The sequence below is a fragment of the Eulemur rufifrons genome, chromosome 29, assembly GCF_041146395.1.
Source record: "Eulemur rufifrons isolate Redbay chromosome 29, OSU_ERuf_1, whole genome shotgun sequence".
Taxonomy (NCBI): domain Eukaryota; kingdom Metazoa; phylum Chordata; class Mammalia; order Primates; family Lemuridae; genus Eulemur; species Eulemur rufifrons.
Window position 1 is genome coordinate 19,332,386 of NC_091011.1, and position 13,352 is coordinate 19,345,737.

General features: G+C 41.2%; 1 protein-coding gene across 1 annotated transcript in view; it reads left to right on the forward strand.

Annotated features, from left to right (window-relative positions):
- Positions 1-233: 233 nt before the first annotated feature.
- Positions 234-13,352, forward strand: part of TBX20 (T-box transcription factor 20) — a 49,289-nt gene continuing 36,170 nt past the window's right edge. The window contains exons 1-4 of the mRNA XM_069462194.1: positions 234-870; positions 4,203-4,455; positions 5,413-5,577; positions 9,795-9,903. Of these exons, the coding sequence (XP_069318295.1) occupies positions 744-870; positions 4,203-4,455; positions 5,413-5,577; positions 9,795-9,903 (654 nt within the window). The 5' untranslated portion in view covers positions 234-743. The remainder of the gene's footprint in view (positions 871-4,202; positions 4,456-5,412; positions 5,578-9,794; positions 9,904-13,352) is intronic.

Here is a 13,352-nt window from a genome sequence, read left to right on the forward strand (position 1 = left end):
CTGTGCCAGCGTGGTAGGGGTACCCCTTTCTCTGATCCGGTGCTGGGCTCGGGTCCGGCAGGGGCGCGAGGGCACAGGGGCGCCGCACCCTAGGCGTGCCCTCCCCGCCTGGCCCAGGGCCCCGCCCCCGGCGGCGGAATCAGGAAGCGGTGACGTGGGGCGGCGCTGACTGGCTGCGGGCCGCCGGGATCGCCGCTGCCAGCAAATTAAGGCGCAGGGCCGCGAGCGCCCGGGCGCAGTGTCCGTCGCGCCGCGCTCCGCACGCCAGCGCTCGGGTTCCCTGGCGCCGGCGCCGTAGCTCGACAGGTAGCCAGCCACCTCCCTGCAGCTTGGGACGCTCCTGCTGTACCCAGGCTGGGAGGAAGGAAAGATCCGGACTGGGTGCTCAGGGACCCGTGGGCTTTGCTCAGCTGATGCTCGTTTCCGGCTTCGGGCGGTGCAGTCTGTAGTCCTGCCGAGCGCGCTAGGGCGTGCGCCCCGCTTGAGTCCCCAGTTTGTCCTCTTCCTTCCTTTCCAGTTGGTTCGAAGTCTCCGCGGCTCCGGGGCTTTGCGGTGGGGGAGAGGAGAGGCCAGTGCGGAGCTCTGGTGAGGTTGGAACTGACCCTTCTGGGGTCCTCGGCTCCTCTGTGGCTGTGACTGCACTCGGAAACTTTGCGCTGTGTTTCGGGTCTTTGTCTTCCTTGGGGAAGCTGGACGGCAGTTCGGCAGACCCCGTCCCTGGCCAGGACCGCGCGCTGGGGGCCATGGAGTTCACGGCGTCTCCCAAGCCCCAGCTCTCCTCCCGGGCCAACGCCTTCTCCATCGCCGCACTTATGTCGAGCGGCGGCTCCAAGGAGAAGGAAGCGACGGAGAACACCATCAAACCCCTGGGTAAGTCGAGCTGTCTGGCTGTCCGTGGAGGGCAGGGGACGGAGATGCTGCGCATTCGTGTGTCCCTCAGTCTCCGAGCTGCTGGAGGCTCGCGGCAGCTCCTGACCCTCCGGCCATGAGCCCTACATCGCAAATGGGAACTTTTTCCTTTCGGCCCAAGTGTTCTTTGGGGGCCTCACAGTCCGTTATATACTGGCAGTATCGTATCTTCCATTTGGTTTAGTCGCTCTCCCTGTTTGTCTAGAATCCCGTTGTCAGGTCGGACATATAGGGATGTGTGTGTGTATGTTTGTTAGAATAAAACCATTCGGGGATAAAGAATAATAACCCCCCTTTTAAGGCCCAACAGGATTTACTGCACATGTGACACCTGCTTGTGCATTTGAAACCAAGGAGACACTAAGCAACTTCACAAGAAACCAATTTAAACTTGTTTTCTCTCTGATTTGAATAAACAACTCCTTAAAACCACTGTAGAATAAGCCAGTTCTCCCCACAGGAACATTTTCTTCACAGAAGCTCCAGACTTATCAGTAAGATATCATTTTATAACTGTCGTCATTTTCGGTTGAGATTGGCAAAAACATTAACCAGTAACCATTTCCTAAATTCCTCAACTTTTAGTTATATTGTTTATTTAATAACCTTTACCATTTATAGAAGACACTAGGCCAGAGTAAAGGGCAAGAGGGATTATGTTCTCCTTAGCACTAATGAATTGTACAAAAAAGAAACTGCTGGAGAAAAGTGTTTTAAAATCTTGTTACAATTCAGACAGAAAGAAGTGTTCCCGACATCGTCTCTTGGGTCCTCAGGAAATAATTATTACATATCCTGATTATCTGTTATTCCTAAAATAGTAAAAATAGTCATAACAAACTTAAGGTAATTTTTCTTTTTTAACCCTCCTTCCTCCCCCAACCTTCCCAACACTTTAACGTATCACATCCAAAATAATAATAATGATATGAAAAAATAAGTGTTAGAGATGAAAAATAAGGTGCTTAGACAGAGAGACAAGAGAACTAAAATTCCTGTAGCAATTTAGAACCAAGGAAAAAGAAACCGGAAGATCTCCAGAAAACAGAAAGTCTCTCCTCCAGGGTTTCCACTCCCTTTCCCTGGTTCTTTGCCCTTACCTCGCCTCTAAGTCTAAACCTGCCAAAGAAATGGAAGCAACCCATCAAACAAACCCCAATTGTTTAGGAGGGAAAATAACTACCAATTTCAAAGTCATATTGTGAGACTTCCCAACATTATCCACTCTTGGTTAGGGGGGCCCTGAATTCATTGCAAACACCGCCACCTTGGTTTGGTGCCTAGCAAGAAAAGAGGATTTCAGGTTAAAATTCTTGACAGAAGTGCAGACAGGGAAACATGCCAACCCCAGCTGCACTGTCATTTCAATATTACTTCCTTCTCTCTTTTCCTAAGAAAAACCACTTTCTAAATTTCTAAATCCTCAACTATAAAGCCGACCCAGCTCACAACACCCTGTCTACCCCACCACCACATTACAGTCGATAAAATGAGCATCCTTCCCTTGGCTTTTGAGATAGACTCTGAAAGAACTAGCAGGCGTTCTTGTCTGCCAGTTCGGCAGAGCACAATCAATGACTGCAAACCAAGGACTCTACAAGGGGAATGTCTAAAGGGTTCTGTTAAAAGAGAATGTGGTACCTTTGTTGAAGCAAACTATGGAATTGTGGAGGGGAGGGTTCCCAAAGTGTCCTGTGATTGCCCATTTAAACTTACAAAGTCTATTTAAAAGACCTGCTTCAGTCCACTAGAGCGTTTATATTTTATTTTCTTCCTCCTCCACTTCCCAACCCTGACGAGTTGGTCTGGGGCTTAGGGCGTTTGCCTCTTTCAGTTGTCAGAAAATAAGAAAAATTTTAAGGCTACTTCTTAATTCTCTATAATGACATCATGTGAATGTATTTCTGAAAATATTAGTAGAAAATAAGATTTTGCCATGGCCTGGTTCCCTTTCTTTGAACTTGAAAAGATCAGGATGGCAATTAATTTGATTATTACTAATTTAAAACATTTCCATGAGTTGGATTATCATTGCATGAGAAAAAAAGGTAAAATTTCTCTATTTCCTATTTTCCCTATGTCAAGGAGAAGTGTGGGAAATAACAAAACATTTTATGATATATACATGTCACATATGCTATATCATCTACATGTACGATGTACATACGTACATTTAAAACTTGTTCTGATTCCTTGAGGGCACTTAGAACAGTGTTCTAAGTGATCTGATTCACATTGCTAATTCAAGTAGTTTCTTTTTTAAGGGATGGAAGATAATTGGGACGATTACAAAAGCCCCCCTGTATTCCATCAAAATGACTGGTGTAGTCCTGGGCCCTTATCAGCTGTGGAGGAGAATGTTTGGTTCATAGGCAGTGGTATTCCAACCTGGTGGTGGATGGCAAAGCAATCTTCGCACTTTAATGGCCTCTAGCCTAGGGTTGGGTTGTTTTCCTCACTTCCAGCACATTTTTTTTGTGTGTGTGTGTATGTGAGAAAAAAATGATACACATCACCCCTCCATAATTGTTCCATGCCTAGTCCAAAAAATTGCCCATAGAGCCTGATCCTGTGATTTAGCAAGCTTGATACTAATGTCTTTTCCTAAGATCTTAGGCTGGAAGGAAATATAACATTAGAACATTTATAAAAATGTTCTAATCTCACTCTCTCATCCTTAAGCCTAGAAAACTGAGAGCCAGGCATACAAGTGAAGTGACTTTTTTTTTTTTTTTAAACCACATCTCTGTTTTTCTCCCACCCCTCTATCATCCTTTCCTTTTATCTTATGGGGAGAGGGCTCCAGGAGGGAAGGGAAGGTTCCTCTTAAAGTGAGAAAAGTGCTGATCTCCTCACTCCCTGAGTCTCCATGGAGTCTCTCTTGGTTGTTAAAGAGGCAGGACTGGAACCAGGTCCCACACAATTGCTAAGTGCATAATTTGAGAAGGACAACTATAGGAATACTTGCTTTTCATTTCTCATGATCACCACCTTTTCCCTTCTCCACTCCTCACATTTTTATTCCCCAACGTGGGTTTCAGTAATGGTGGTCATAAGCCATGGCTCTAGAACTCACTAGTTTGGTTCAGTAAGTAAGGACTGGGCACGTCACTCCATGGGAATCCCAGGCACCATTTTGTATAGTGATAGGTAATCCCTACCATCCTGGAGTTTCTGAGCTTAACTTTTCCTGAGTCAAATCCAGGTGCCAATTTTAGTTACACTGTTCTCCTTTCAAGATCTTCCCTTGTTGAGCAATGTGAGCTGTCATTCTCCAATCTCTTTGCCTCCAGAGCAATTTGTGGAGAAGTCATCCTGTGCCCAGCCCCTGGGTGAGCTGACCAGCCTGGATGCTCATGGGGAGTTTGGCGGAGGCGGCAGCAGCAGCCCAGCCTCTTCCTCTCTCTGCACTGAGCCGCTCATCCCTACCACCCCCATCATTCCCAGCGAGGAAATGGCCAAAATTGCCTGCAGCCTGGAGACCAAGGAGCTTTGGGACAAATTCCACGAGCTGGGTACCGAGATGATCATCACCAAGTCTGGCAGGTAGTTGGGCCCTGGGGGCTAGGGAGTGGAGAGTGGGGGAGGAGTCCTGGATGGCTTAACGGGCTTCCAGGAATTAGTTGAGAGCCAGCTGGTTTAGGAGAACGGAGAGGCAGCCTCTCTCTAGGAGGGCTTCTCTCCACCAATTTGCCTTTGAAAAGAGCTGTGGAAATGGCTTCTGTTTTTGGGATCTGGCACGGGAAGCCCCACCCTAGCTTTGATGAGAAGGGCGCAGGGATGCGGGAAGTCTCCGCTCCCTGCAGTTTAGGAAGGTTTGGGAGTGCAGGGTCAGGATCTCCAGGGAAGGGGAATTTGTGCCCAGGTTGCAGGATGGGCTGCTGGGTGGTTTGAGGAAGGTGGGTATGTCCCTTTTATCAGCCTCAATTTGCAGAAGCTGCCAGCTCCTATTAAAAACTAAAATTAAAATGGGGCGGAAGAATGAAATTCCAAATGGTAACACTCCCAGTGGAAAGGAGCGCTGGCGTGGGGGCCTCTTGGCTCCGGAGCCTGGCAGGCTCTGGCCCTGCAGGAAACCGCTGGGGTTCGGGGGATTGGGACAGGGCAAAGGCTTTGAAGGTCAGTGGTCTGCTGACCTTGGTTGCTCCAGCTCTTGGGACCCTGGAAAATACCTGGAGGGTCTTTGAAACCCATCCGAAACCGCTGTTGGCTCTTATTTTGCAGGAGTTTTCTCGCTGGGATGGGGGTGGCATGACTGGGTCAGCTCCTGAGACTTTGGGTCCTAATGTGCTAGATCATTAAAATGCATAGAATTTTCCCTAATCACAGACCTTTTGGTTTTAACTAACAAACAGCCCTTTTCACCCAGCAGTGAGGGCAAGGAGGGTTTGGGGACTGACCAGATAAGAAGGGGAGTTGGACTCTTTCTCTCCCTCCCTCCCTGATTCCTGTCAGTTCAGTAGGCAGTGTGAACAGGGGCGTTTCTCTCTGTCTCTCTGTCAGGAGGATGTTTCCAACCATCCGGGTGTCATTTTCTGGCGTGGATCCCGAAGCCAAGTACATAGTCCTGATGGACATAGTCCCTGTGGACAACAAGAGGTACCGCTACGCCTACCACCGGTCCTCCTGGCTGGTGGCCGGCAAGGCTGACCCGCCGCTGCCAGCCAGGTTCGTGATTTTTCGCCCCAGCAAAATGCGCCTATTAACTTTTCTGGCAGAATGTCTCCGCTTGTGTGGATTTTAAGCAGGTTTGTTTTTAAAGCAGCGGGCTCTGGCAAGAAAGCATTCCAAGCTTGGACACTCCAGGGTTGACTATGTGAAAAATGGGCTACTCTCTGAGAAAGGCAGTTTGTGGGTAGAGAAAACATTGGTCTTTAATTTTATCTTTCATTACACAGTAATTCATTTCAAAGCTTTTTTTAAATTTTGATTTGAGTGTTCATTAGAAATGTGGACCCATTTTGTACACACACACACACACACACACACACATCATTTTTAATTACTACTTGGTACCAGACTGATGAAATGGTTGCCCTAAAATCCTTTTTAGAAGAGTGCATTTTAGTAAAGTGGTTGCTTATAATAAATATTTGTTAACCGTGTGGTTATATCTGCATATAATGAACATCATTTAGGTAAAATCATATTGTTTTTGACCAGTAAAGGGCTCAGAAATTTTACTAAAAAAAAAAAAAAAGCCAACTCTTTTTTCTTCCCTTTATAATTTTAGTGGATGAATATAATTCAACAAAAAGTTAATATTCTTTTACAGGAAACATGGCTCAGTTAATGTATTAGGAGTCATATATGTTTATTTGTGTGGAAATCATTGCTTATAATGTTTTTCTATGAGTACACTATTTAAAAAATAACAAGTAAACCTTTGTTGTTGTTGCTTTAACCAAATGAGCATTTTGTCGGGGTGCTCGTGGGGGAACATGTATTTGATTAGATGAATAATAGCTGAAGTTATAGGAATCTAACTGTATACTTTATTGTGAAACAAAGAATATTAGCTGACTGTATATTTTGGGTTCTAAAACCAAGCCTCACAGCTTCTAAGTTGTTTTATGACTATCTGATTTTTTTGTTATTGATTGAAAGTTTGTATCAGAGCTAAAAATTTATTTAGATGTACAGATTTAGGAACTTTTAAGTTATGGTTGGTTCTTTGCAAGTGTCTTTTGTCTTGTCTGGAGTCATAGTCAAAGCATAGAATCAATAATTTACACATACAGTTCAAATAGAATATTAATCTTAATTAGTAGTTGATCACATTATTGCACTTATAGTATGTTAAGTGTGCTAGAGCAGAGGTCCCCAATCTTTTTGACGACAGGGACCAGTTTCATGGAAGACAATTTTTCCACAGACCTGGGTGGGGGCGGAGGCAGAGCTCAGGCAGGGATGTGAGAGATGGGGAGCAGCTGTAAATACAGATGAAGCTTCCCTGGCTCCCCCACCACTCACCTCCTGCTGTGCGGTTGGTTCCTAATAGTCCATGGACCAGTTGATCCTCACCCCAGGGTTTGGAGACCACAGCACTAGAAAAGAGATTAAAAGCAGTCTCTCAGAGTTTTCCATTCTCGTAAGAGACTAGGAAGGACATCTTCCTGACCCTTCCAAATCAGTACATTAAATAACAATCAGGACTAAGATATTTTTAAAAATTTGCTACTTAGGTTTTTGGTTGAGCAATAGTCAACAGTTTACAATAGATATTAAAATAATAGAGTTAGTGTTCTCTACTATTAAATAGCCAATTTACTATTATTCTTGAACTTCCTTTCAGACTTTTCAATATTGTTTTAAACAGAAAGAAAAAGAGAGCGTGTATATTTTAGCAGATTCCTAACCATTTTCTACAAGCAATCCCCCCTTTTTTTCTATTGTTTCCTCTAAGAAGTTAATCATTCTTATTTAACATACATTTTCTTCCTATCTGAAGGTATGGGGAAGTAACTGGTGCAGGCCAGCAAGACTTTGGAAATATGACATGTCTTGTTTATGTTACTAATCTGTTCTGGTTGGAGAAGGAAAGTGTGTACCAATACACTATCTTAACTGAAGCATGTTTAAGCTATTGCTGGAATTTTAAGTCCCTGGGGGACTTGAGAGAGGAGGGGCTTCCTGTATGTTTTTTTATTCATCCTAGTTCAGTTTATTTATATTGATATTAAATAAAAATGTTTAGTGCATAATGGTATAGAAATATTCTAGATAATTTAGCAATTATTCTTTATTATTATTAAAAGAGTTTACCATATTTTCTGCCTCCATAAGAGACACATGAAGAACTTGAGAGGCAATTAATTTTTGTACTGATAATAGAATTTCTTGTGATTCTAGGTCTTTGAAGCATTTTGTTTTAGACTGAAGTTCATCGGTCAGTTATTTCTAATCAAAAGAGATAATGCTTGATAATATCATTTGATCATAATAATGGTCAAAACGTACGTTATTTATGATCTCAAATAATGTTACATTTTCATATAGGTCCTTTCCTTTCTTTTTCTTTAAAGTACATAATTGATATGTAAATAAATTAATATTCTATTAATGTGATTTCATATGGTGAATGTGACCCTTAAAGAGGGAACATTTTATCAACTTTTAGGACTTTAAACAATTTTGGACTTTTTTGGAGGGAAGAATGTGGTTCTGATCAGGAAAACAACTGCACCAATAAAGTTACAGCCTGGGAGAGATGACACTTGAAAAGTGCTTGTACTACCACAGAATAATTGAAAGACAGTTATGAGCACTCCTCCTAAAAACAATGCAATAAACAGGCAGACAGATGCCTGAAGGCTTTAAAGTTCTTGCATAGGTCTGGTAAGAATCTTTGGTGCTGTCAGCCTTTTTTGTGCATTGATCCTGGTGGGCTTTGTGAGTTTCAGCATGTGTACACAATTCTTCTATTCTTAGTCCCCTGTGACAAAACATGGCACGGACTTCTTGTTCTTTACATGAATATTACAAGGAAAGGTTTTGTGACTTTTTTCCCTTTGCTTTTGCCCCAACGAAAATATTTATGTTTAATTATAGTTATAAGGATCCTATATAAAATTTAGATACAAATAATAACTTGTTACATGGATAAAGAAATTTGTCTTATTAAATCAAAGATTTCATTTCCCCTTCGTTAGTTCTATAGTCTCCGTCTAACTTCAGAAAGATTTAAGTCAAGAAGATACTAGGATTGGGATTTACAAAGAATTGTACTCAGGGTGATGGTCACAGGTAGAACAAATGACCTGCATTTAAATGTGAGTGAATAAAAGATTGCCTTGTGCATAGCAACTGATCAATAAATGATAAATAGTTTTTCCCTCCAAGCACTGTTTTGCTAAAGCTGTTTACAAATAAACAAATTGAATAATGTAAAGTGTATCCAGCTTGTTTCAACTCTCATTTAGTGAGCACAGAAACAGTTGATGGTGAAAATAGTAATGTTTAAATTACCAGAAGCAATAGACTTTCAACTCTGATCTACGGACTTTTAAAAGTTCTCCATGTCACTGTATTAAAATAACTCTGTCTTGCATTTATAAAGAATACAAACTTTAAACTGAATCACCTTTAAGTTTTAAAAAATAGATTCTCTAAAATTATTTTCTCTTTTATATTCTTTTGTTTTCTTTTATATTATTTGATGCAGTGGTTCATGCTTGTAATCCCAGCAACTTGGGAGGCTAAGGTGGAAGGGTCACTTGAGCCCAGGAGTTCAGTACCAACCTGGGCATCATAGCAAGATCTCGTCTCTAAAACAAAGTTTAAAAAAAATTAGCTGGCCATGGTGGCATGCACCTGTAGTCTCAGCTACTTGGGATGCTGAGGTGGGAGGATTGCTTGAGCCCAGGAGTTCAAGGCTGCGGTGAGCTATGATTATGCTGTTTCACTCCAGCCTGGGCAACAGAACGAGACCCATCTGTAAAGAAGTAAAATAAATTTTAAAATTTCTTTATGTTTTCATTGGTTTTTAGACATGCTTATAATAGGAATTCATTATGCAATTAGTGTAACCTAGTTTATCTTTTGAAAGTGTCTCCAACAATAAGATTTTGTGTTTGACAGAAGCAGATCGGTAGTTAACTAGATAGATGGAGACAATACACCTTTAAAAAATGGCTTGCTCAGCAGATAATAGAAAATTGGTTAAGCATCACCTCTTTTAGATCATTGGAACATGAAGAAATACTTTAGATGTTTTAGAGTTATTTTGGCATTGTAGTAGTAGTAAATTTGAGGCATGTGGGGCACATAAAAATTTACCATTTACATTAGGTTTATGTATTCCTTTAGGATCAGAACATTTTATAACCCACAGAGACAGATTTTTAAAAAAATATCTCAGTAAAATTGTCTTGTAACTTTCTTAGGCTCTATGTGCACCCAGACTCTCCTTTTACTGGCGAGCAGCTACTCAAACAGATGGTGTCTTTTGAAAAGGTGAAACTCACCAACAATGAACTGGATCAACATGGCCATGTAAGTATGGTGCCTTGGACTGTGCAGGTTCCCCAGATGGATGAACAAGTCACATAAAACTTCCTCTGTCTGAGTTCCTTTCTACTCTCCCTCTCTGCTTCCCACCTTCCATCCCTGAGTCATTCTATGAGAACATTAGGTGTTCTTCAGGGGACCCTCACTGCTTTTGTCAAGAGGTCATTTACAGCAGCAGTCCCCAACCTTTTTGGCACTGGGGACTGGTTTCATGAAAACAGTTCTTCCATGGGCAGGGGCACGGAGCTCAGGCGGTGATGTGAGTGATGGAGAGCAGCGTAAATACAGATGAAACTTTGCTCACACGACTGCTGCTCACCTCCTGTTGTGCTGTGCCCAGTTCCTAAGTTTCGTGGAAGACAGTTTTTCCACCGACTGGTGAGGGGAAGGCGGCAGTGAAGCGAGGCCCAGTTTCCAATAGGCCACAGACTGGCTGAGGTCCCGGGGTTGGGGACTGCAGATTTACAGGGATGCTGTGTGCCGTTTCTATGCAAGAGGATCAGGCATCCTCTGTACCACGTATGTTCCAAGACTTCCCCAACTGTTTCACCACCTGAGTCAACTAAACAAAGGAAATAAGCATTTTTGGAGGCTCCTGCAGCCTGTTCTTGGGTTAAGCATCTAACTTCTGTCAGGGGTGTATCAGAGAACAACATGGCATAAAGGGAATGGAGCTAAGACCTCCTATGGGGTCTCCCAAAGTGTGTTCTGTAGAACACATTCACGTTTATGTCCAAATAACTTTGGGACAGTGCTGTTTACTTACTATGTAACCTCTTTTTGGAGAGTTCTGTGAATATTAAAGCATAGAGAATGCTTTACTATTAAATAATATTAATTAAAAACAAATAATAATATAATTAAAAACAAAACGGTTTGATTTTATGTTAATAAAGAGTTTATTAAAATGTGGAAGAAAGGGAAATTAGAAATCTGAGCTCTTAATAATAGTTAATAGAACAAATGGCCATTGATGCAGGCCCTTACACATTTGATAAAATGCTTTTTTAAGGCACTGTCTTGGATGTGATTCCATACTCTTACATAAAGATTCATGTAAAAATTCTGTTTTAGATTTTATGCTAAGAAAACTTTAGGCAGACTTACATACTACTTTTTTCTTTTTAAAAAATTTTAAAATTGCTACATAATAATGATTTATGGGGTACATGTGATATTTCAATACATGTATATGATATGTAAGTATCAAATTAGGGTGATTAGCATTTCTATCACCTTAAACATTTATCATTTGTGCTGAGAACATTCAGAGTCCTCTCTTCTAGCTATGTTGAAATACACAGTAAATTCTTGTTAATTATAGGCATCCTACTGTGCTATAGGACACTAAAACTTATTCCTCCTAACTAGAATTTGGAATCCTTTAACCAACCTCTTTGTATATTCCTCTCTCCTCCCTACCCTTCCCAGCTTCTTATGATAAGCACTATTCTACTCTCTATTTCTGTGAGATCGGTTTTTTTTTTAGCTCCCACATGAGTGAGAACATTCGGTATTTGCCTTTCTGTTGCAAACTTCTTTTTGATGAGGAGGATGTTGTTTCTTTTTTGCTCCCCTTCTCCGAAAACATATGGGTATTGACATAGTTTACTTCCTTGGTTTAGATATTCTGATGTAATTATTCTCTCTCTTATCCCCTTTGTTGAGTATAGCTCTTGTTACTTAAGGTTTTAGCTTTTATTAGATCTGTGCAATCTAGAGGAAGTGTTTCAAAACCTTTCTCAAAAAAGATGGCCTTAAATAGATAATAAGAGAGTTCTTTTTAATTTTTTCTCTCTCTTTTTTTTTTTTCCACAAATACTGTCTTCTGCAAGGAGAGTTCTAGATATGGTTTCAAGTGTTTAGAATAAATCTGGAACCAAATTAATCACTTCAGGCGTTACTCCCATCCATTTGCCCACAGGAGACCTTGTTTATTACAACTACATCAGGGGAACCAGGTTAACTCATGTCTCTGCTGGCGGTGCTGCTGGCATATTGGAAGTAGGTTAATAGATTTCTGTTGTTTTATGTATTAGAAAGGGTAATTGACTTTTATCTTTAAGAATGTTGGCATAATTGTCCTTTTCTTTTAAGATGCTTCCACTGACAGATTTTTTTTCAGGTTAAATTTTATGAAGTATCTGAGTAATTTTTTTGTAGGTCAATGATCATTCTTAATATCATTAAAATTTTGGGGGTCTAACTGAAATCCTTGAAGGGAAGAATGAAATTGTTTTATGGTTCTGGTATTTTCTACAGATGAGCTTTTAGAGGAATTATTTGGGTCTTTCAAAAAAGACTTGAGAGTTCATTTTGAGATCAGCTGTCCACAATTGAAATGTTTTTCTTTTAACATCAGCTTCATGGGTGGTAAACTGGGTTTCAGGAGCTCTGGGTTCTAGCCTGATTATGCCAAGATTAGACCTTGACAAATTGTTTAGTCTTAGATGGTGGCCTATACGCATTTTCGCTTTAAAAGTTTTATATTTAATATAACCCTTTGTCACTGGAATTAGTGTTATGAAAACTACAGAGAAAGATTCTTAGATCCTATGTTGTTTAGCTAATTTCTTTGAATCAGTTCTGAAGAAGCTCCTCTTATAGATGCATTTTTACTTTTACAACAGGAAACTTTCTTATTCCCAGGAATTTCATGAGTGCAGCAGGCTCCATACTTCTGTTAGTGTTCTCTAGCCCCATAAGGGCTTGAGCAGAGAGTCAGGGAGCCCTGGGGGCTGAGAGACTTAGTCTGGGGTCTGAGCCTATCCAGGACCCTTTCCCAAAGGAAGTTGACCTTTGCATGGTAGAAGTGAGGGAGGGGAAGCTTATTGAAAGCTCATGGCTTTTTCCATTTTGGTATATGTATGTGTGAGTGGATGGGAGTGATTTGCAAATCCTTCCTATCTTCTCAGTAGAACATATGATGAATGTTAAGTTTTTTCTTATATTATTAATAGTATTAGGAAGAAAATGTTTGCTTTTGTTGCTGTAAGTTTATTCCAGTTTTATAATTGGGTATCAATATCTTGAACTCTTTGGAATAAAAGCATTATGCAAGCTGAAAACATTATCATTTTTTAAAGTTTATTTTGATTTACTTAAAGATTTCACTTGTTTTACTTATTCCTATTCCAGTTTGGGATCATAAAAAGGCGGTGTGTTCGAAATTCAGTCCCAATTAATACCCTGTAACTTTAAGTTGGCTTACATCTCAGCACAGAGAGAGATTGATTACATATCAGTTATCACACGGGTGACTAGTGTATAACTCTGCTAAAGTCAATCAGCAGAAACGGTCATTCTCCACACCGTGTTAGCCAAGAAACCAGGAGAGCCATCAGTTGCAACATTAGCAGTAGCAACCAGTGGTGAACACCATCGATCCTGCCATAGTGTTTATCAAATGTCTGCTGAGAACCAGACTCTCCTCT